The 24,801-nt window shown below is 43.7% G+C and overlaps 1 protein-coding gene across 1 annotated transcript in view; it reads left to right on the top strand.

The window, feature by feature from the left end:
- The window catches only part of ENPP1 (ectonucleotide pyrophosphatase/phosphodiesterase 1), a 519,644-nt gene that overhangs the window by 268,018 nt on the left and 226,825 nt on the right, over positions 1-24,801 (top strand). The window contains exons 8-9 of the mRNA XM_085611568.1: positions 4,665-4,784; positions 8,665-8,774. Coding sequence (XP_085467694.1) covers positions 4,665-4,784; positions 8,665-8,774 — 230 coding nt within the window. The remainder of the gene's footprint in view (positions 1-4,664; positions 4,785-8,664; positions 8,775-24,801) is intronic.

Below are 24,801 nucleotides of genomic sequence, written 5' to 3'. Positions count from 1 at the left end.
ACTCCCCTCATGACCCGCTGTGCGGCCCCTACCGGTGCCCTTGTGGCAATTTTGTCCTTAGCTCCCCTACCCCCATTAGAGCACTATGTGAGCCCCCTCCCATGACATCCCTGCCCAGCGAGTCTTCCGCTCCCCGGATTCTTAAAATTTGGAACCTCAACGTTAGGTCATTGATTAAACATCATTCTGCTATCCACGACCTTATCTTAGCAGAGGCTCCTGATATCTTTTTCATGACTGAAACTTGGCTTCATGATGAGGCCATGGTGGAATTGAATCTGGCAATCCCGCCACAATACTCCATTTTCACTCACAATCGTAACTCTAGGGATGGGGGTATTGCAATGGTAGTTAAATCTTGCTACCCTTGTATTTGGAAGAAATTAGCTATAGATGGCTGCGAGAGTGCGCATTTTTGTATCACGATTAATCATCACCTTACCTTTTCTGGGCTTCTGATTTACAGACCCCCTGGTAATGATATAGCCTTCAGAAAGGCTCTTCCTGAAATAGTGAGCTCTCTCGCGATAGGTTCGGCTAATTTCACTGTCCTTGGTGACCTTAACCTCCACTTTGACCTCTGCCACACCCCTGTTATCAGCAGTACTCTTGCAGATTTAGAGGCGCTGCAGTTAAGTCAGGTGGTCACCCTCCCTACGCATGTGGGTGGTCACATCCTGGACCCCATTTTTACAAATCTGTCTGCGGCCAATGTTCTGCCACCCTCTCCGGTAGCCTGGTCAGACCCTTTTTAGTGGAATTGAACCTTGTGATCAGAAACCCTCCTTTTACAAACTTAGACAGGTCTGTCTTAAAACGTCCTTGGAAGAAACTTAAGCTCGAGGACTTTCATCGGGTACTCAGCGAATATCCACTTGACCCTTTTTATGATGTCGAGTCTGGCTATGATCTCTTCTGTGTCTGGGTTTCCCGGGCACTTGATTCTTTGATTCCTGCTACGTGGAGTAAATGTCGCTCTTTTGAACCCAGCCCATGGTATGATAACGCTTTACTGCTTTTAAAAAAATCATGTAAACAAGCGGAAAGAGACTGGCGTAAAACCTATGATGCTGAGAAAAAAACACTACCTCGTAAAAACTAAAATATACCATAGAGCCATATGTAGAGCTCGTGCGGCTTATTACTCCCAGGAGTTCAAACGTAGCCCTAATCCTGCAAAGCTGATTTTTAAAGTTCTTAAAGATCTGACTGCTAAAAGAGCTTCAGCAGTTGAGATATGCTCTGCATCCCACTGTGAGGAGCTTGCCAACTTTTTTTTGGAAAAGGTGCATACCATCTATCGCTCCTTTCCTAGTACCATCCCTCAGTGTGAAGGCCAGAGGCCCACTTCTACTTCTAATGTGGCTCTATCCACACTTCCGGGAATCTCAGAGGTAGAGTTCAATAGGTTGGCAGCTAAAGTTAAATCCGGGTCCCCTGCAGACCCGCTCAGACCCGCGCAGTTCAGAGATTCGGCTGCTCTATGTTTCCCCCCTGTGCGCCAACTCATTAATCTTTCGTAGTGTTCAGGGACAGTACCAACTAAGTGGAAACAAGCCTATGTCACCCCTATTTTGAAGAAACCCGCCTTGGATCCCCTTAAACTGGAGAACTATCGCCCAATCTCTCTTCTCCCTTGGGCTGCCAAGGTTGCGGAGGCTTATGTTAATGGAATCCTGACTCAACATCTTCAGACTGCTAATATCTTGGATTCCTCCCAGAACGGTTTTCGAGCAGGTCACAGCACGGAGACTGCTCTCCTTGCGATGACGGAACATCTGCGCTCCGTGCTTGATTCCGGTCAAACTGCGGCACTGGTGTTACTTCAGTGCCGCGTTTGACACGGTCTCACATGTGATACTTCTGCAGCGTTTGGGTGAAGCAGGTATCTCTGGCTTGGCACTTGACTGGTTTCGGTCTTTTCTAGCAGGTCGCTCATTTCGGGTCGCCACACCTCCTTTTGAATCCAAACCCTATTTCATCGAGCAGGAAGTCCCTCAGGGGTCGGCACTTAGCCCCACGTTGTTCAACCTGTATGTGCAGCCGCTGGCTGCGGTCGCCAAGCAGTGGGGCCTGACTATGGTTTCCTATGCTGACGACATGCAGTTGGCGGTTGCACTTAATGGGGTCTCCGACTCTGAGGCCCCTAGGTTCAGGGAGGGCTTAACAGCAGTGGCTGGCTGGATGACGGCTAACTGCTTATAACTCAATGCCAAAAAAACGGAAGTCCTCATTGTTGGTAAGCAGTGCAACCTCTGGGGCGCTCAGTGGTGGCCCCCAGAGTTGGGCTCAGTCCCTATTCCGGTCCCCGAGGTTAAAAACCTGGGTGTCTGGTTAGATTCCGCCCTTAGTTTCTGCGGACACACAAAAAAAGTGGCTGCTGCTTGCTTTGGAGTTCTGCGGGGGCTTAGGCCTACCCTGAAATTTTTTGATGCCCCCACTAGACAGTTGATAATTCAGGCCACCATACTCTCGCGGCTTGATTACGCGAGTTCGCTCTTGGTGGGGGCCAATCAGGCGGAAGTTATCCGGATGCAGCAAGTACAGAATGAGGCGGCCAGAGCCCTGGTGGGTCTACCTAGGTTCTGCTCTGCGAAGGAAACTATCCGGAAACTTCATTGGCTGCCCATGGCTCAAAGGATTGAGTTTAAGACTTTATGTCTCTCCTTCAAGATCCTTAAGCTGTCCTCACCCCTGATCTTGGAGCATCTTCTTACCCCTTATGTTCCCTCTCGCTGTCTGAAGTCATTGGGCCAAAATCTAGCAGTAGTTCCACGGTTCAAACGCTGCAGAGCGGGAGGGCGTTCCTTCTCTTTTCTGGCGGCTAGGCTTTGGAACTCATTACCTGCTCACATTCGTGCCCTTGATGATCTGCTTATGTTCAGGAGGGCTATTAAAACGTATCTTTTTCCCCCTGGATGTTATTTCACTACATAGGATTTCATTCCCTCGCCCCGCTTCTCCCTCTCTCTGTTTGCCTCTCCGGTCTATGTATTTTTCATTCTGCCTGTCAGAGCGCCGGGACGCCCCTTTGCTGGGGCAGCTGTGCGCTATAGAAGAACGGATAACATAACATAACATAACATAACATATTTGTATCTTTTACTGTATTAGCCGCAAATACGTCATATTTGGCTAGGTTAAGACTATATAAATACTACAAATAAATAAATATATAACTGACCCGCTTAAAATGGCACGATTTGTCATATTTCTAGAGGCCTCCTGCAAAGAGGGATATAATGCTATCAAATTCCGAACAAAGTTACTGGAATTTGTAGAAGCGCGCAATGTCCCCAAAATTTTTACAGGAATACAATTCTGGGGACTCCCCAAGAGGGATCAAATGATGGCATGAATGTCACCTTCAGTTTACTTATGAAACCTTGAAAGGTATGTACTAATGTGTAGTTGTCTGAACCAAGCAGCGATAGGCATTAACTGGACTGCAGCAGTGTAAGCTGCAGGCCAGGATTAGCAATGGGGTTTTAGCTTTGGTCGGGCTATTGGCCCTTTTATTTCGCATGACGTATTTTTTAAATTACCATTTATTCCCACACAATTCTGCTGTCCCATTCACTCAAAAGTAATTCTGTGAATACATATTGTCTGTGACGGCTGTGCCCCTCTCCCTGAGGTCCATATATCTGCGTCTGGTTCTCTTGCATTGAGATATGCTACCTTTTGTACCGTACTTAATCCAAGAAATTCCATAGTTTCTATGCAGCTGTGTAGTAGAGCGTTGTTTACAAACCACAATTATGTTGTCACTTCAAAATTATGATGTCAACAGATGCAGGGCAACATTTTGATTTGCTGTCTTGCTCACATTGCTAAACTATACATTGAAGGGGCCTTGTGGAGAGAATCTGCCCAGTACTCTGTACTCTCACTGTCCCTGTTATCTTTGACTATCACTCGAACACTCTCATCTACCCTTCTCTTAGATCGAATACCAGTTTCTCCCTCTGCTGCATTCTCTAGCATGCACTCTCTCGCAGTGGAATACTGTTGGTTTATTATTTTATAGTGTCCTCTTAAATTCTTATTATGAGTTTGCGACAATCCCAAAAAAGCCCAATAACCAGATCTGGCAACTCCATAGGGATTACAGGATTTGCTGTAACTCAGAAGCTGTGAAGTTTTTCACCAAGACAATGTGCCTGCTCAACGCAGGTGACATGTCTCTAGGTAAAGTACAGGGGCTGGGGGGATGCTGAGAATAGGCTCCACATTGTATTCTCCAAAAATGTGTGATTCTTGTGGTATTGGTAATTCTGGGGGGGGGGGAAATAACTTGGTCTGACTCACTTGTGACATGTCCCTGCTGCAGCAGACTGTGATCGGTCCTGTACTTTGCTTTACTTGTTTTCTGGGTTCATTAAGCTTGTGCTATATCCTCCCAACAACCACTGTCAATATATGCCCAAAGGGCTCTAATCTTCCCTTGGATTGTCTACATGCCATAGAAAAAGTGAAAATCACAGATAAATCAATACATGAAATACAGATACTAGCTGTATGTTCATGTGTATTGTTGGTCGATTATGCTCTCAAAATTGCTATCTCAAGTTAAAGGATATTGAAAATATACCCTATTTCATAGTTCTTTCACTTTTTTGAACTGCATGTTTGTCATAAAAAGGTTTCTGTTTCAATTGCAGGGACTGTATCCAGAATCTCATGGGATTGTTGACAACAAGATCTATGACTATAAACGGAATGCTTCTTTTACACTGAGAAATAAGGAGAAGTTTAATCCTGACTGGTATCAAGGCGAGCCTGTGAGTACACACAGTTTTTTAAAATGAAGCGATTATTGCTTTTTGATGGTAGCCAAGACACGCTAATGTGATCTAAAGGTCCCATACTAGTGAGTACTGGTGTTTTTGCTAACCTCATAATTTCGATGGGCCCATCAACTTCTGTTACGGAGCCCATTCTAATTAATGGCCTGTGGGACATAAAGGCCTTCATTGGTTATCTTTAAAATGTGTGTATTAAGTGGCAGTAAATACACAATTTAAACATGTGGAACCATTTTATAATTAATTTCTCTTCATAATAAATTATACTCCATTCAATTAATCAGTATTGCAGTTAAGATTCTACACATTATATGTCAAAGCATTTTAGTTGCTCATTATGACTTCCATCATGAATTGAAGTGTTTCGGACAGGATGCATAAGCCTGATACATTTGAGTCGGTCTATGTTTGTTAGTTTTGGTGGAGTGGACAAATAGAGGTCCAACGAAGGAGATTTTGGCAGTGAGTGAGATATTCCGTCGAATACTCACCTTGTGGCGAGAGACCGGCAATAGCATTATATCCTTGTACTTGTTTTTTCTTTGACGCTTACATGAAGTGGTGGGGTAGATCTGCATTTCCCTGGGCTTGTGCTGTGAATGGATGGTTGGGCGTCAGTACCCTGTGTGTTGGTTGGACGTGTTTGACCTGACTCTCTGCTCAATTCCTGTTAGCTATGTCAAAATCAACACTCTCCAGAGAAGTGCATGTTTAGTTTAATCCATTCCAACAATTTTAAAGTCAAGAAAACACCAAAATAAATTCCCAAACCAGATTATAAACAGAAAGCAACATTTAATTAGCAAAAAGACAACAAAACAATACAATCAGATCAGGGAACAGGAGCTAAGACTTATAAACATTTAAGGCAAAAAGTACCAAAAAAACCCCAAAAAAGTAATGTGCCTTTGAACAATATGAGGTGACTGGGATCTACATCGATGCATCAAGAGGGTCATCCTAGTCAAAGATATTACTATTGGGCTTATTCTTTTTTTATGGAGGTCAAAGTGTTCCAATATTGCAATATCCAAAACTGTGAGTCGGATATATCATTGTCAAGCTCTAGCAGAAGCTGTAAGTTTTGGCACCAAAAGCTCAGATTGGGACAAAGACAGATTTTGTAGCCTCCACGGTTGCTTTGCAGTTAAAGTTATCAAAAATCTCAGTTCGCCATTAGGTTAGCATGAAAATAAAGTTTAATTTTACGAGCCTTGTTTATGGACGAGTTAGTTAAACCTACAAAGTGAGCACAACTTTTGGACAGTTAGTCACTGTAAGAGCAAAATATTCTGAATAATTAGTTTGGCACTTTTTTTCTATAATTAGCACTTAGACCACAGTCATACAAGTCACGCTTTAAGCTATCACACAAAGAGCCAAGCAGAAGCTTGCCAGAACATTTATATGCACATCCACTCAATCATATGTTCTATTTGTTGATTCCCATAGAATTAGTATCAGCGGTGCTCTCAAACAACAAATCCTCCTCTGCCTTTGGAGGATTAACCAAACTCCAAAGGAGAACAACAAAGCCCTCTGGAATCCACTAACTTTTATCACATTTTCCGAGGCACACATAAACTATAATGAACCAGAAAATCTGGTATCCACAGTTTGTTGGAACGTATCACAATTAAAGTCCATTAGTCACTTCAGAATTTCACTTGCATATTTCTTTATTGTATCTTCTTTTAAAATCCAGGTATGTGCACAAAACAGCCAACACGTGTTTCGTCCAGGATTTTTTCAAGGCTAACACAAGTAGATAAGTCCATTCATAATGTCCATGAATCGTCAAGCATATGAAAGGAAGTATAAACCAACCGGGTGTTGTAAATTCCTTAGTATGTAGTAGTCAAAAAACTCCCCGGATCAAGTACCTGGCATGACTGTAAACGCCTTCGTCAGGTCATGTTAAACCAAATTCGGAGTTCTCATCTTGCCTCCGAACGAAGAGAAAGTCACACTTTAAGGGTGTCTTATTAATAAATAAAAATACGTTTTCCTACGTGACACACACATGTTTCCTTTCCACGTGTCACTGCAGTGCCTTTAAACTGCATCCCAGAAAGACCACAGTGGTGCATCTGGTACCCATCTTCCAAAGCTGTGCCTGTTCACAGCCCATTCTTTTACTCTTTGTGGTTGGCCTTGAATCACAGATGTATGTGAGGAATCATCTGTTTTGTATAGTTTGTTTTGTTCCTTTAATTTACTCGGACTATGCAAGCTATAAAATACATTTCATGTAATAACTTTGTCTATGGACCTGTATTGCTGTCTGGGTAGGCAATTGTCCTGTCTTTATTTCCTGTCTGCTCATGTGTGCCTGTAATCTTGCCATATATGATACTTTGTATGTTTTCCATGTTGTGTGCCTGTAATGTCTGCCTGTTTGCCCTGTAGACCTTTCTGTGGTCATTGCTTGTTTCAAGTAGCCACAACAATATTGGTTTCAGCTGGTAAAAACAGGTGCAAAAGCACTAGCGTGCAAATAGCAATTTTTTACATTTGATTTAGAGAGCTGTGCTGCAAACAGAGAACTAACACTTGCAAATGGAAATCACAACCTTTGTGCTTGCGTTTTTGCTGGTGGCATTGTACCACAAGTAAGGATGTGGTGAGATATAGCTGCACAAACACTAGACTGAACACAATTTGAGTTGTAAGCGCACTTTGGGCTTAACTCCTTAGAGGTGGTAGTGCTAAAATAGGCACAACTGTGTTTGTGCCCATTTCAGCAGGAGCGCACGGTTTTTAAATGATCTTGAGAGAAGATTGTGCAGCAGTGGCCTCTTTTATCCAGATTTTGTGCAGTTGTTTTTGGGAGAGGATAGGGGAGAGGAAGTGAGAATATGGTATTACCTATAGATCACTTCAGGATACTCGTCAACTTAGAGTTGAGCTAAAACACCCAAATTATTGTGGCACTCCCATAAAGAACTGAGCAATTTGGTGAAAATTGATGGAGCTCTGCCAGTGTTATTGGCCATTTTGTTGGTATAGCGTGTATGTGTGTCGCTGTACAACAAAGCAAACAAATCTATCTGCTGACCAGCATTTAAATAAACGCTAATGTAAATACGATGTGGTTTTGGACACCCGTAATACTGTTTGAACATTGCTACACAATGGAAAAATGTAAGCTAACGTTCTCCATTTGTGAAAAACTGCAACACGTTCAGTACTTGCATTCTTCACAAAGTGAGGGACATGTCCCCCTTGCTTTTTTTCTTCTTTGCTAAATGAACAATGACACCAGATGTGGGCTTTCTGCTGCGTGAGATGGACCTTCGACATTTATAGAAGGAATTGTATCTTAACTTGGATATTACATCTATGGACACAGATGATCCTTGCCACGAAAATAAGTTTACATCTCTGGGCAATATTCCTTGTCCTGGAAGTGACAATGATGTGAACGGGGTTATGACTGAAGAGCTGATTCAAAGGAAGACAGTAACGGGACCTTTGCAAACATTATTGGCATTACCATCTGCTCTCCTTAACGTCCAAAACATCGCCCTGTGAAAGCACCATCCTGGGGATCTATGTCAAGTATCTCTAGTAATACAATCAAGGGCATAATGCATGCCTGATGGAATTGCCACCACAGAGGTTACACTGCCTCCCTCTGCGGCCAACTCCTAACATGGCATCAGAAGTCACCCCAGGTTTGGGTGGCGGGGGCACCCGGGCCTCAGAATACGGCATGCTCTAATTCCTCTTCTAACTAATGCAGCAGAGGTGTTTCTTTCATCACCAGCTGGAACATCTGTCTATGCAACTTAACAAGCACACAAAAATAGTAATGTATGAGACACACTAAATCTGTTTTGCTCTCTTCTCACAGATCTGGGTCACAGTGATGCGCCAAGGTCTGAAGGCCGCTACGTTTTTCTGGCCTGGGTCGGATGTCGCAATTGATGGACTCTTTCCAAATTATTACAAAGCCTATGATGGGTAAGTAAGCCTTGCATTTCAAATAATTTTTCAGGAACAGTTTTAATTTAAGATACACGAAGGCACACTTGGGGGCCGATTCAGATGTCGGATGGACCTGAGTCCGTCCGACATCGGTCAGGAACCGTGCCCGACCGACCCACTGTCGTCGGTCACGGCCCTGCAAGTACTATGCGACCGAACCCTGTTCGGTTGCAATCGTATCCCACACAATGGGAGCATGCATTCCGGGCAGAATGCCTGCCCGCATTGTGCAATGGAGGGGTGCAGTCCATCCCTGCACCCTGTGGCCGGCACCCCAGGGTGCAGGGATCTACACAGGGGCACCATAGGTGCCCCCAGGCCACCATTCTGTGGCCTTGTGGGTCCCCAAAGACCGTTTCCGACTGCCTTTTCATGCCGGAAAAACCGGCACGAAAAGGCAGTGAGAAACTGCCATCGTACTCCCTAAAGAGGCGGCTTGGGGAGTACTGAAGGATTTCTGGCCCGGCGGACGGGCTCTCCAAGCCTGTCGTCAGCCATCCGGAAATCCGAGTCGGATTCCTTTCCGACCGAGCCCATCGGAATGGCTCGGTCGGAAAGGAATCTGGCTGGCACATTCCGATGCGGGTGGACTTTCCGACCAGAATCGAAATCGGCCCTTTGTGTGACTTCTTCTAATTGGTAGATGGCTAAATGACTAACAAAAAAGAGCAAGACCACTTTATTCTTTTAAAACGTTTATCCAAAATACATTACATAGCCATTGCATCAAATGGATTACATTGAAAGCACATTCTAAACCTCCTAGAGTAAAGTATGGGTAAGGTGAAATTTGTTATATGCTCTAATAAATGTTCAAACAAATCAACTTACTGACAAATCAGTTGTTTTAATCGCAGAATCTATGTTTTACATTCAATGTATTCTGACAAAAAGTTTTTTTTAAGTTGTTTAGTTTGTTTGAGTTTAAGAGTCTTGTTGATGTAACTTTATCAGATAATCTAAAATACAGCACCTATGCAGGGTTAGAGACAGTGTTAACCTTAAGAATACAAGGCATTCTGCTCCTACAGATTACTGTCCAACAGCGAAAGAATAAGCCTTAACTCAATTAGGCTCAAGTCCAGTAAAGCTTTGAAACCATAAAGGTTTGTTACAAAATTAAAGTGCACTATAGAAGCCAAAAATACAAAAGTTAGTTAAAAAAGCATAATAAACCAATATAGGAAATCCGCTAAAGGCTCAGATGCAGCAGTGAGTCTGGAGTCTGACATGAAGTCAAGTGTCAGAGCAAAAATATTCTAAGTCTTAAGCAAGAGACTGACTGACTATTGTCTGCTTTGGGCAAACCAGACTTGGCTCACCTCCTGATTACAGTCCTTATATCACAAAATACACAGTGAAAATCGCATTGTCAGCATAAATGATTGCATCAGGACACAAACTGACAGATTTGAATACAAACTGTAATAGTCATCATCTAGCATCATCCCAATACTATTTGCTAAATTAATTGTAATGTAATCCCTTTTGACCTAATGTCATCAGATGTGTTAGTACAAATCTAGTTATACTCAAAACATTGACCCTCTCAAATTATCAATAGGCCTTCAGGCGCACAGGTAGGAAGCGTTTTGAATGTAGCAAAGGCCTTCCTCTGGTGTTCTTCAAGAACATAATGTCAATACAGAGCATTGCAATAATTTCACATGTTATTACGTACAATGGAAGGAAAATTGAATGCAGACATCATGGCTGCGTTAGTATTCAAGATGGAGGGTAGGCCAAGTTCCGGCCCAGTTTAATCAAACAGTTAGAAATGCAGTTTTATATAGTGCAGTGTCTTTAGGTGAAAGTGAAAATGTTAATAACGTTAGGCACACAATTCTAGTAAATCAAAATAAACTCTCATTGGTATGCAAAGCTCTAGTCTGATATTGCACATAATTTGGTATGTTTAAACTATTGCTTTTTCTTATTCATTCCAATGCATTAATTGCTCTGAAGGAAGCATATTAATATTTACATTCCTTTCTATTGTAATTTATGTACATTAATGGTGCTCAGTGCATAATTTCTCAGCGAGATGTGGTAAATCTAAATAGAAATATCAAAATGAGCAAGTGGTTTCAAAGCTTTATACAGTCTATTTCTCCCAATATTTATAAAGTGTAAGGACCTGATTTTCATGGGCATTCTCAAAATGTTGTTGTTAGAACTGGGGGTCTCTAGTTGGCAGAGGTAGGCACCTTTGACCAAATAGGGACCCTTGCTTTTAGTCAGGGTAAGAGGGTACACTCCTAAAATAACCCCTGCTCACCCCCTTGGTAGCTTGGCACGAGCAGACAGGCTTATCTCAGAGGCAGTGTGTAAAGCATTTGTGAACACATACAGTAACCGAGTGACAACACTACAGATGGACACCACACAAGTTGTAGTATAAAAATAAGTATCTTTATATAGACTTAACACAAGACCACAAACGACAAAAATACACAATACTGTATTTTAAAAGAAATGGTAGATATAGCTTAGTTCTCTTAAGATGTAAAATGCGACACTTTGAGTTCAATGTACCTTAGGATGTGTGACATTATACAATGAAAGTGTTGCAGGGAAGGTGATGCGTCGGTTCCTTACACGCAAGAACGATGATGCGTCGGGTCCCTACTGATGCGTAGAGGATGCGTCGGTTCTTCTCTGCGAGTGGAGGTGATGCGTCGGTTTCTTACTGTGCTTTCGTGGCGATGCGACCCGCAACATCGTGATACGATGAAGATCCGGTGTGATGTAACAAAGATGGCATCTTCTTCATGATGCGACACGATGCATGCATGCCCAACGGCCGTGTGGCGACTCAACGATTCTTCTGAGCCGCGACAGACCCTGCGACACGCTTCCCGGGGATGTAGCGGCGTCTGATGCGACATCGATCCTCTTCTTCGGCGATGCGAGGCGCTTCGGCAATGATGCAACAACTGCAGTGGCGACATGCTTTCCCAGCTATGCGACGACAGCGGCTGCGACATGCTTCTCTGATGATGCGGCATCGATCCTCTTCTCCGGCAATGTGAGGTGCTTTCGCGCTGTGAAGCGACAGCGGCAGTTCGGCGACACACTTCTTCTTCGTGTGTCACGCCTCCAGCTCCTTGTGACACGAAGTCCCTCAGAAAACCCAGCACAGCAGCAGGCACTTCCAAAAGACTCTTGGGGAGATGGTTGGTGAAGTCTGTTGTCCCTGAGACTTCATCAGGAGGCAAGCTCTAGCTCAAGCCCTTGGAGATCCTTCACAAGTTGATGAAAGTACACACAAAGTTCCTCTCTCCTTTCTTTGGCAGTCAGGCAACCACTGCAGGCCAATCCCCCAAACAGCACTCTGCTTAGGGATAGTCTCTCCACAGTCTCTCTGGTTCCTCTCCTCAGCAAAGGTTTCTTCTTGTTTCCCTAAAGTGATCTAAAGTTCTGGGGTCTGGGTCCCCCTTTTTATACATAGTTTATCTTTGTTCTCTGAAGGCATAGAGGCCTTTGCCTAGTCCAAATCAGTTCTGGTCAGTCCTGGAGCACTCTGTTTACATAATTCCTTCATTCCTTTCACAGTGCAGGCCAGGGACATCAGATGTACCCCAGGAGGTGGAGCCAGCATTGTGGAAGGAAGGCACAGCCCTATTCAGGTCCCCGGTGCAACTCCTCCCACTCATCTACATGCAGATCTCTCTATTCAGCCCTGTGCTGACTCACCCTGTCTCCTGGAATCCCCTAGCCCCTGTCCCTCAAACTCCAGACAAGGAATACACAACCTAGCAGAGGCAGGCTTGGATAGTTAGACAAGAACATACCCACTTTCTAAAAGTGGTATTTTCAAACACAGAATGTTAAAACTAACTTCACAAAAAGATGCCTTTTATCATTCTGAGTTCAGGCATACTAAACCCGAATTTCTACCTTGTTCCCTGAGTCAGTTAGGATTATACAATGTAATAATCAAACTGCCCATTCTGGCCTATGGGGAACAGGTAGCCTTGCAATAGTGAAAAATGAAAATGGCTGTAATTCACTATTTTGCTACTTGTGGGAGTCATGCCAAATGTGTTTCCTTGGCGAAACTCTTTACCTTACACTCCCACTAATTTTGGCTCTGCTCCCTTCACAATCCTGTCCTGGAACAGGCTTTCTATGTGTCCATGACTGGATAAATAGCCAACCGTTTCCAGGATTGGCATAGGCCAGGGAAACGTTTGCGGATGCCCACAAACACTCAACTTTGTGCATTTTTAAATTTCTCTAGTTATCCCTGCCTTCCTCTTGACCCTGGATTACCCATGTGTAATATTACACTATTGTATAAACTTGTGAATGGGTACATGGATTTACAAGAGCAAGTTCCCGTGTTGTGATTTCTGTGGATTTTAACTGATACAATTTAATAATGTAAATTGATTTTATGAGCACAAAGGGCTTGAAGAATCATGCCATATGAGTTTTGAGTAGTACTTCAAACGTTTGCCAGTGTCCAGCATGAGTATTAATCACAATCCTTGTTAAGGTGAAACATCAAAGTCACTGAATTAATCTTAGTTCAACCCCCTGGTAGCTATGACACAGAGCAGTGTGGAAAGATTTTATGCAGTACCAAAACAGTAATAAAGGCAAAACACAGCAGATTAAAAATCCTATATCAAATTAGAAAAAATGTCAATTTAAATAAATAAAATGACACCAACATTTCTACAATCCAATTAGAGGAGCTGTAGATATGAATGTTTTAAGTTTTCAATGAAATAGCGCTAAAAATTGTGAAATGCCAACCACGGTCAACTGGTTGCAGTAAACCAGAACCATTGTACAAATTTAGGCCAACTACAGTGGAGTTCTGGCAGGATCTAGGGACCATATTCAACCTGTTTGGACGTTTTACCTTGGGAATTAATCTCAGAAATGGGAGTCCTTCCTCGGTGAGGTAAGACAGCAGGCTGTAGCCGTGGAGGGCTTCATGAGGTGCAATAGCAGTTAAATAAGGTCCTGCTGAAGCTCTGGGTTTTTGGTGGGAAAGGTCTAAGCGGGAGAAATTTGAATTTAGCTCCAAAGGAAGGTCCCTCGCTGGCTGGATATTTTTGCTGCCTTCGCTCGGTCAAGATTTTTACGTTTGCAGCTTAGAAACCTTCAGTGGGACTGACTTCACCTGAAGAGGGATCCCTGAGGCCTAATAATTTTTCAGTGAGGTCCTGATGAATTGGATTTGCTTCTTCACAGAATCTCTGGATGGGAGAACCCTGAAACTTCAGACCATGGGAATGTACCTCAGTCAGATCGGCTTGGCAGGTTTGCCCCAGCCCGTCTGAGGTTGGGAAGTCGAACATGTTTCTAAGTCCCAGGGTTTCAGGGGTGATAGGAGAATTTCAGCAAGACACAGCCAAGGGTTCAAGGACCTCGTGAAGAGCACTTTCAGTCAGGAGTCACTCCTGCAGGGTTCACGGAAAGTCCAGTTGGAACTGGTCAGTTGCAGGAAAGGTGTCTTGGAGCTTAACAGCTTATTATATCACATAGCTTGAACAAGAGGTCAGCCTTATGACCCTTGGAGTACACTTCTTTGTCTTTGTCTTTGTCCTAGGTACAAGAGGAAGCAGGTAGTTTCCCTCAGGGTGTTGCTTGAACATGAAATACTTTGAAAAAACAAGAGACAAGAGGCGTTTGGCAAAACCAGAACAGTTTGTTTAATTAAACAAAGCAGCCGAGAGAACAGTTACAGGTGCAGGATCTGAGGACTGTCTCAATTTACAATTGGTTTGGTGCCTCTTTTTTTACCATTCATTGTATGCAATAAAGTATGTCTGGAATTCCATGCAAGGTAAGAAATGTAGTTGAGGCCTTTGGAGCCATAAATGAATTGTATAATAGAAAGTGCAGTTGGGCCTCAAACTTGCGTGAGGCCCCAGCGTTGTGAGGTTCCCTGCAGGACTGAGATAAAGCTGCATCGACACGGACCACATCCCACCGTCTACACTATCCCTAGTGCGATGGGATGAGGGACGGCTCGCGTCGCTGAGGATCCAGTGGAGAAAGGAGATCTCCTGTCCCCGTGAGGCCCGAATGCGATTGCATGGCTTGGGGAGTAAAAGTTATAAAACAAGCACACTGATCTGGGGAGTCTGGCTGCAGCTTGCCTGACTTTAAAATGGCGGCCGCCGCTGACTCAGTCCTATAGGCGATGCGACGCAAGGCAGACAGTGTGCAGCAACTTTTCGTCTACTTTTCCTCTTTTTTCCCAATTGCCCGACCATCGGTGAACAAAGGAATGATTCCTCCTGTTGCCTCAACTCGACTTTCTCCAAAATGGTAGCAGTCTGGAAATGACAATAGAAAGAGATCTGTGCAATGGAAACAAACAAGGGCCTACAGCTACACCATAAGCTAGGATAACTAAGATGGCGGCTATCTTGGAATGGCCTTCTATAGCTTCCAATAAAGTAAATGTTGGATTTTGAAATAACATTGGAAAATACGTTCTACATACATCCTAACCATCTTATCTAATCAAAAAACTTAGTTTTCCAATGAGGATAATACCCTAATGACCACGAACATAAGGCTTTAAAGGACAGCTAAGACAGTAGCATGAACCACAGAAAGACTCAGGGGGCAAAAGGATACATCAGAGTGGGACATAAGGAAACAAAGGAGAATAGAGACATCAATAGGAATGACAGTAGATCTGTAAACGTCCTGTGACAGGTAATGGACTAGAAGATACATCAAAGTGAGATCATTTCTGCAGGACCACCCTGGAGAATTATTCATCGCCATCAGTAACTATGGCCAGAACCAATTTAAAATCAGCAGGCAATAACTCTTGCGTCATAAAGTACCAAAATAACCTATCTAAGAATGTAGCCAAAAAATTCAAACGTTACCTAATTAGAAAAAACCCAGACATGCTGATCTCTGACCCCTCCTTCAATCTAAACAAAGGCATTATTGTAAATGACTTGATATTTTTCACCAGAAAAACTGCTAAATGGTGCACTGTCATTACGAAGATGCTCAACATAAAAAAATATAAGCAATATCCCACATGGTACTAAACTATTGATCATTCCATCACCAAAATTAAGAGCGGAACTATGCATAACTATCTACAAGAACGGTATTGTGCTTATACAAGCAGCCAACAACAAGTTAGAAAAGTTTGACAACTTGTTTTCAACCTTAAAAGAGTGTGTAGAGAACACAAGGTCTCAACAACACCTGACCACACAACCAGTCACCCTATCTACCACCAACACAACCACCATAGACGTCATAATACCTAGAGACCCTCAACAACCACAACCTACATTTCTGTCAGGAGACTCAACTTTGACAAAAGATTCACTTGACGGGAAATGTACAGAGATAGGAGAAGAATCTCTACTATACGCTAATATCGCCCCGACGCCTGTACATCGGGAAAAATCAGCCCCTCTACACCAGGATATGATTACTCCCACACATAGGCCATTTAATGGGAACCCCAATCCAGCAATAAAGGCTAGGGAAGCTAACACCCCTTCCAAACCCCCCCTCTACAACAGAACAAATAGCACCTGCTTCCTTACAAAACTCACTTCCCCCTACTAATGACAAAAAAAAGGAACAATGAAAAAGTCACAGATCTAAAACACCGGGGCACAAACAAAACTTGAAATAGGCAGATGCGCACCTCTAGTATATCACCTCATACTCAGAGAGAAATCGAAACTCTTCAAATGCAAGCGGGCACAGGACATTCTAAAAGCATTGCACGCTATGGAAAAAATATTAGAAATCAATGTAAGCACTGATTCCAAAGTCGAGCTCATTCAAAAATCAATGCTTGATCTTCAAGAAAAGAGTAGAGGAACAGCCATGCCATTTTCAAATAGACATAATCGACTACACAAAAATCTTAAATATTTATCGGAGGATGAAACCCAAACCCTACTCGGGTCATATGAGTCTACAGACATCAGCCGCGGTGAGGAAATTAGATCAGTCCCGATCAATGCAAATAGAACGTCCGGGCCTAAGAACAGAAAACTCAAACCTTAACAACCTAAAACAAGTCAAACTAACCGTCAATACTCAAGAGATGAACTCTAGTTGCTCAGGGAAACCACTGATATACCTACTGCTCAACTGTCGTTCCACAGCAAAACATGCCTCAGACATTGCGGCCCTCATCATTAGTCAGGAAGTTAACGTGATAATCTTAACTGAAACATGGCTCATGGAATCCTCCTCCCCGGTCATGGATCTACTGCTGCCTCCTCAATACAAAATTGTGAAATTAGTCAGACAAAAAAAGACAGGAGGCGGTATTGCCTGCATACACCGATCTTATATCAAGATCAGCCAAATACAATCTGACCCTCTTGAATCCTGTGACTACCTCGGTCTTGGTATAAGAACTGCAGAGAATCAAAGGTGCAACTTGCATGCGCTCTATCACCCACCAGGCAATAATGCCCCTTTCATAGACCAGTTAATGGAAATCATCACGGCTAACTCTAACAGTCACACTAATGACATATTCCTAGGCTACTTTAATTTACACTGGGGCGACATTAATGACAAACAGGTCAACGCACTTAAAGACTTTCTAACAGACCTAAACCTTACTCAAACCTGCACACTGCCAACACACTCAAAAGGGGCAACCTTAGAGTGGGTAATCTCGAGAGTCAAGGATATTACAATGCACTCAATTGTTCCTTGCGATTGGTCGAATCACCATGCCATAACCTTCCATATATCCACCGTAAAAAAGAACAAGACCACGCAACCTGTCAAAATAAAAAAATGGACACGAGACACCAAAGACACTAATATTGAGCAACTTGTAGCAAGATGTGAGAAGGATCTAAATCCACCTAACAACGTGCTGAACGTCAACGAACTCACTGATCACTACACCACATCAATGACGAATATAGTCAACTCCACCATGCTGATAAAACTGAAAAGAGTCTCAGAGAAAGATAAAAATCCATGGTTTAATGGGACACTGAATGAAGACCGGCGGAAGCTGAGACTGGCAGAAAGAAAATGGAGACAGCACCCATCATCCCCCCAGCTAAAAACTCTCAGGAAAATAAGAAATGAATACAACAAAAGTGTTCTCAATTCCAAAATGAAATTTTTTAGATCCGAATTGGATAACGCCAAAAACAGACCACGGAAACTTTTCGAGATGTTAAAACAACAATCCAATAAATTGGCCAAATATGCCCAAGAAGCAACTAAAACTCAACTGAGCTGCGAGGAATTCTCAACATTCTTCACAGACAAGGCCAACACGCTTGAAAGAGATCTCAGGATGGCAGCCGACAACCTCTCTAGCCAACTACCACCACAGAACGATGCTACCATGAAAAACGATCATGATGGGTCGAAAAATAAAGCACAATGGTCGACCTTCAAGCTATATGACCAGAATACCATTGCCAAAACTCTCTCGGATATCAAACCAAATAACCACTACAATGACCCCCTCCCCTCTAAGTACCTAAAAAGAATCAATCATGTCGTCGTCCCAATATGGACAAAAATAATCAATGCCTCACTATCTCACGGGGTCCTACCAGAGTGTCTAAAAACAGGTCAAGTCCTCCCCATCATCAAAAAACCTACAGCGGACCCGGCTGACCCAAGTAACTTTCGCCCAGTAACCAATATTCCATTACTTACCAAACTAATTGAAAAATGTGTGCAAAATCAGCTGAGCAACCACATCAATCATTTTAATCTGCTGGACGACTGCCAATCTGGATTCAGACCAGGCCACAGTACGGAAACAGCAATCTTACATATAGTGGATGATGCGCTACAGGCTCTAGATCACAATCAAACCTGTCTACTAGTTCTTCTTGACCTGTCGTCTGCATTCAACACGGTAAATCATGAAAAATTGCTTGCCCGGCTTGAAGACAGGATGGGACTATCTGGAAATGTTCTGAAATGGTTTGAATCCTTCCTTCAGAACAGAACACAAAGATTCCTGGTCAACCAGACGCTATCCCCATCATGCCGAAATTCGATTGGCGTCCCACAAGGATCAACATTATCCCCATCACTATTCAACCTATATGTCGAACCCCTTACAGAAATTCTCAGAGACGCAAACATATCCTATCACACGTACGCAGATGACACTCCGATCTATACTACAATATCATCACTGGAAGAGATCAAGACAATGAATGAGGCCTTAAAAATGTCATTCCAATGGTTAAACAGCAATCATCTGAAATTAAATGCATAAGAAACCGAATTCCTATTAATATTACTGTGGAAGAACCCCACAAATGTGAAGGAATGGACCAAACTGATCACAGCGCTAAACTGCACCCCTACCCTAGTTGACTCGACCATATCACTGGGAATCACGCTTGATAAGAACCTAGACATGAAAGCCCACATCAAATCAAAGGCAAATAGTGCCCGGTTTCACCTGAACTATATTTGAAAAGTGAAACCACTCATTACTATGGCGGACCTCAAATTGGCAGTTCAGTCCTTGGTTATCTCAAGGATTGAATATGGATGTGCAACACTATCCGGTCTATCAAAAATCTCCACAGCACCAGTAAAAGCTTGTCTGAGCGCTGCCGCAAGACTCATGACAGGTTCTAGAAAATACGACCAGATCTCCCCACATCTGAAAGCATTAAACTGGCTTCCATACAAAGCCAGAATTCAACTTAAACTGGCTTGTATTACCCACAAAGCGCTCCACTATAAAACACCAATGTACTTAGCCCATAAAATTGAACTATCAGGGGGAAGCCGACCGGCCAGGAGTGCCAGAGAGCTGTTGCTGAAACCGCCCATCTTTCGGAAGAAGAAAATGTATGACAGCATTCTCTGGAGCGGGCCCCAGAATCTGGAATTCACTCCCTCCAAACATTAGAAAAATTCCAAATAGGGCAACATTCAGGAGGGAAGCTAAGATCTTCCTAATGAGAAAATTCCTTCCCTAGACAAGACTGTTCATCATCTGCACTGTGATTAATAACCAGAAGTCGCATAGCCCTGTCTTATATGGATACATCCTGCACAAAATAACCTCAAAGACACCAAAACTAACCAAAGACTGATGCCAACTAGAGCTGATGTAGGTGTTACCTCTACAGATCAACAACGAAAACAAAGATAGAATTACCAGTTAGCTGCGAAAACCTCTTTAACTGTTCAGTACTACAATTAATGGATCGTTGTAGTATCGATGTAAAACATTCAAAAGGTACACATCGGAACCATTTTGTATGATACCCCTTTGTATTCTAAACAGTTCTTAAACTTGCTTTGTTGAAACTGGTAAGAATTTATATGTATATTACTGCTACCATACCAGTGTAATCTAAACTGTACCTCTTGTAACTGTGAAGCGCTCCGATACCCTTGGGTCATGTTCGCGCTATATAAAACTCTATAACTAAATAAAAAATAAAATAAAAACAATGCTGCCAATGGCTAACAAATCTAGATGTATGGCATGGGAGCGCGTGATCGCTGTGTCCTGATTTGCTATATGCTCCTAACCTGTGTGGCATCTGACTTTATGGTGTTTTTGGAAGCATACGTACCCCTCCGGCCATGTGTGCTTTATTGGGGCTAGTCTCCCTGGACCATTGTGGTGTTGCTGCACTTGTCAGTGGTATTGATCTGAGATTTCCTGTTTCTGCGTTTTTTCTGCGGGCTAGGTGCCACCTCCGGCCTGTGTCTCGGAGCCTGCCTGACTATATATATTCGAGTCAGGGTTGATGTGGGGTTCACAACAGGCGAATTTGTCAAAAATGTGATTTCGTTCTTCTACATGAATGTATCGTTTTTCATAATAACATTGACTTTTTCAATATAAGCATTCCCCCCTCTAGTTGATTTGTTAACTACACTATCTGAGCTCTCTGGAGAATTACTACCTTATTAGTTACTTGCATTTTGCCAATTTTAAGGACTGTGTTTTTACAGCAGGTACTCTCCAATTATACAGACCCGCACAAAAATAGGAACACATTGAAAACCAACAACAGCAATCTGCACCAATCAGTGAACCACTGGGGGAGCCAGGGGAACCAATTTGAAAACCACTCCTGATCTCAGGGGCACCTCCCTCCTCATGCATGTTAGTGGAGCAGTGCTTGGATGGCAAGTGTTAAAGTCCTATTGTTTGTGCTATTCCCTGGGATGAAGGTGCAGCAGGCCACACCAATCTTGGCACACTCCTCTCTATCTACCTTAGTCATCCAGTCCAAAACATATCGATGCTGAATTACCATGAAACAGATTGCTTGCAGTTCTTCCTTGATTGAGTTAACGCCAAGCTCAGTGCTGCTCATCATTTTAAGCATTTCCCACCTGGTTATCTGCAACCAGCAGCTGTTAGCTTGTGTCTGCAGAGTGGAGCAGGATATCAATGCTCCTCCTGAAACTTGTGTGTCAGTAAACAGTCTGAATTATTTAGGGATGTCCTTGTTCTGAGCCCAGCCAAAATAGCCCTCCATTCTTTTTTCATGAGCCTGGTGCAGCAAGGTTGTCTTCTTCCTTAAAGGGTGCTAGTATAAGTCAGAAAGTTCTTCTCCAGGAATGACCAGGGTCAGGGTGTGTATGGTGATTAGGGAACAGAGTCCATGCCATCCACGGATGAACTGAGTATAGGCAAACTCGCCGCACTGCCAGTAGAAATTAATCAGTGTGGAGTTGCCCCATTTCATATCAAGAATGTGCATGATCGTGCCATAGTTTTCATTCTTGCCCATTTGAAACGTTCCTTTTCCACTGAAACACAAGGAATACAGTGTAAGTTTCCGTACAATTAGGGGTTTGCCCTTTCCTTCTAGCCAAGTGTAGCCACCCCCCTCGGTGTCCCAGATTTCCTGACAGGCGGTGATTATGTTCTCATTCAATCCTCCCTCCTGTGACTGATTCCCCTTCCGGTCCTCGAGCTTGGTGGCACTACACAGGAACTCCATTGCAGGGGTCCATTTATTGTTTGAGAAGACTGCCCCAGATACGCTTAGGGCCACCCTTGGTCCACAGATGGATGTAAGAGTGGATGTGTTTGTGCATTGGGTTTAGGTGTTTCACTACCTCGAAGAATCTTTACTCTGGGAAGTCTTGGGGCCAAACAGTATCTGCCTCGGTTTGAATGTCATTGGGTTCAGTGAAGAGGTATAGTGCAGCTGGGTTGGTTTTGTATTGGATCAAATGTACTACTACCATGTGTGGTTCTACCTTGTTGGGTTGGATCTTGGCCCTTATCCTGCATAGATAAAGGTGGATAAGGCTTTTTTTTATGTCTCTGGTGCTACCTCTTCAGACAAGTAAAGCCTGTCTGCACCTGCTGCATGCAGAATCCGTGAACAGACGTAACATGACCTGACAGACGTTTGATAGCCAACTGCAGTCGTGTTGGTATCACGTGTCATGCAATAGGGCTCTAAGTAGTGCGTGTGGGATGCTGGTGTTCTGATTGGTGTAATTGTAGGTGATATGGGAGAGGTCCCTACGCAAGCTATGTGATAATTTTTTAATGGACTCCTTTTTATTTGACAGTTCCTTAGCAGTGTGTAGGTGTGGTAGCACCGATAACAGACAGAGGGTACATGACAGTGCAATAATGCATAACTTGTTATTGGACATTGCAGGTCTTGGTATGGATCCCTTGGGAGGCGTCTGTTGTCCTCAAGTGACTGTTTCCTGTACTATTCCAAACATAAAATTTATGGTGTTAGCTCAAAGTTCTTAAATACAAATTTCTTGTCCGGGCTGGGGTATTTGCTGTGGCAGCTCAGTATTAGTGCACTTGAAGATTCGGCGGTTGAACCTATTTGGATAAGTGCTTGGTTCATTGTTAACTCAAACAAAATTACATGTGTGTCGTAATCTGTGTTCCTGTATTTTTTCTTTCCCTCGTGGTGTCTTGCACACTCCACTAGTTGCTATTATGTGGGACACCAGAGGGTGGCCTCAGCCTGGTATCTTTTTTGATAGTCTTGGGAGAATAAGGAGATTGTTGGTTATCCAAGCAGTTTAATCTACTTTATGAGCAGTTTGCCCCCCCCTCTCTTTTATTCCTAACTGGATGCTTCGTTTTAGCACAAGATATTTGTGGGGTGGTCTCAGGGGTCTAGGGATGAATAGCATCTCACTTTATTGGGAATTACATGGGCGTCCCTAGCTCTTCCAGGGGTGTGACTTGCTTGGTGTGAGCACGGCGGTGCTGATGGTGTGAGTTGCATCTTTTTGGTCTACTTATGTGTAGGAGTACGTGATGGGGGTATGTCACTATTTGGTGATGCTGCTGGTTGCAACATGCCCCGAGATTAACGTGTGTGTGTCTCTCATTCTCGGCATGTGGCATGCTATGTGACCCTCCCTGGTGGTGCCAAGTATCTTGACTCTGTCTTCTCTCTGGAAACCTCTTTTTGGGCTAACTTTGGGCTGTTTCTTTTGGATTTTGGGCATTTCCCTAAGTCTCGGGTGATCTACTATCTCCTCTGCCATGTGTGTGAGGGGGTCGGATGCCACTCCGTGGCCCCCTTTTAACCCTTACCTATGCTACCTTGTGGAGTCTGAGGTCTGGATGATTGCTTTCTCTGGATGGCACAGGCAAGGTTTGGAGCATTTGTTAGTCGCTACTCTTAATACGGAGTGAGCGCATCCGGTGTCCTATATTCATTTGTAGCTGTAGTGGGCCTTGGGGACCCCCCTCTCCCTCAGACCACACCCTGCTTACCTTCAACATACTTGGGGCCTGCCGTCCCCAGATGGTGACACAGTTGTGCGTTGTAAAGGCATGAAATGGCTAGTGAATGTTGGAAAAGCGGGATGATTCACAAAATATAGAAGACAGTTGGTTGAGTCGTTATTTGTCCTATTATCTCAAAAGCATGGAACTCAGGGTTTTTGATCAAAGATTTCAAAAAAAGTCTGCTGGGTGATGGTGAATCAGCAAGCCCGGTGATGGCCTCAGCCTTTCCGGGACACATGGTGCTCAACATCATGCAGATGCCTCGTAGTTTATAGACTCTGCTTGCATGCATTGTGGTGTTTTTTAGGGTTTTTACTATCCCCGGCGCATGGGAATCCTGGCTTCCGCCAATGAGGATAGCTTTGTTTTAGAACTGAAAGGTGGCCTCCTTTGGCAGAGGCTTCTAGCTCGTAAGAGGCACTGTTGGAACTCCAAGCCACAAAGGAAAAATTGGTCCTGGCCGGATGCCCGAGAATGAGGACCTTTCGACTTGGTCATTGGAACCCATCCTGATTGACTTTGGATTCAGGAATCTGGGTGTCTGCTTATTAAATACTTTCTCTAGGAGCCGCTCCGCCCCTTTGTTATCCTGCCCTTCCCTTGGGGTGTGACCAACCAACCCCTCCCTGGGGGATCAGCAGCCGAGTAGGGCCTAGCATCAGGAGGCACCCCTGATGTCGGACTCTAGTGAGGATACACAATCGGCAAAACACATATAACTGCCCAAAGTTTCTGGACCCCAATACATTTTATGGATCCCTATTGCTGTAGGTTTGTCTTCTTTCCCTCCGGAGGAAGTGTTTGCATCTGCTATGGTTGTAGTTGGAGGTATTATTACTTGTCTAGTCTATTGTGAGTTTTGGTTCTGAGGTTGCGTGAGTGCACTCCCTCCCCATACTGTTACCCCTCTGTTGGAGCTGTGGTCCCAGTCTCTGATTTACTGAATTCTCTGAGGTTGTTGCCGCTACGTGTTTGTCCGACTACCTGACCCCCGCTGCGGTGTGGCGGATGGCGCACCTCCCTGAGGGTGAGTATAGAGTGCATTCTGATTCCCTTGGGCTTGGTTTTGTGAATAGACATTTGGGGTGTTTTTTTGTAGGTGCTCCTGGCCCATAGATTTCTGCTCATGGTAGGCCTTTAACTTCCAACTGTCTGCCAGGTGGCACAGCCTGTGGCAATAGTAATGATGCAGCGCGGAATACAAAATCCCTCCCTCCGTCACAGACCGCAAATCACATAGACACACTCATTCACTACTTTCGCTGGTGGGGCCCATAA

This window comes from Triturus cristatus, chromosome 6 (genome assembly GCF_964204655.1).
Source record: "Triturus cristatus chromosome 6, aTriCri1.1, whole genome shotgun sequence".
NCBI classification, from domain to species: Eukaryota; Metazoa; Chordata; class Amphibia; order Caudata; family Salamandridae; genus Triturus; species Triturus cristatus.
Note: the sequence above shows the minus strand (reverse complement) of the source record. Positions and strands in the feature narration are given on the sequence as shown.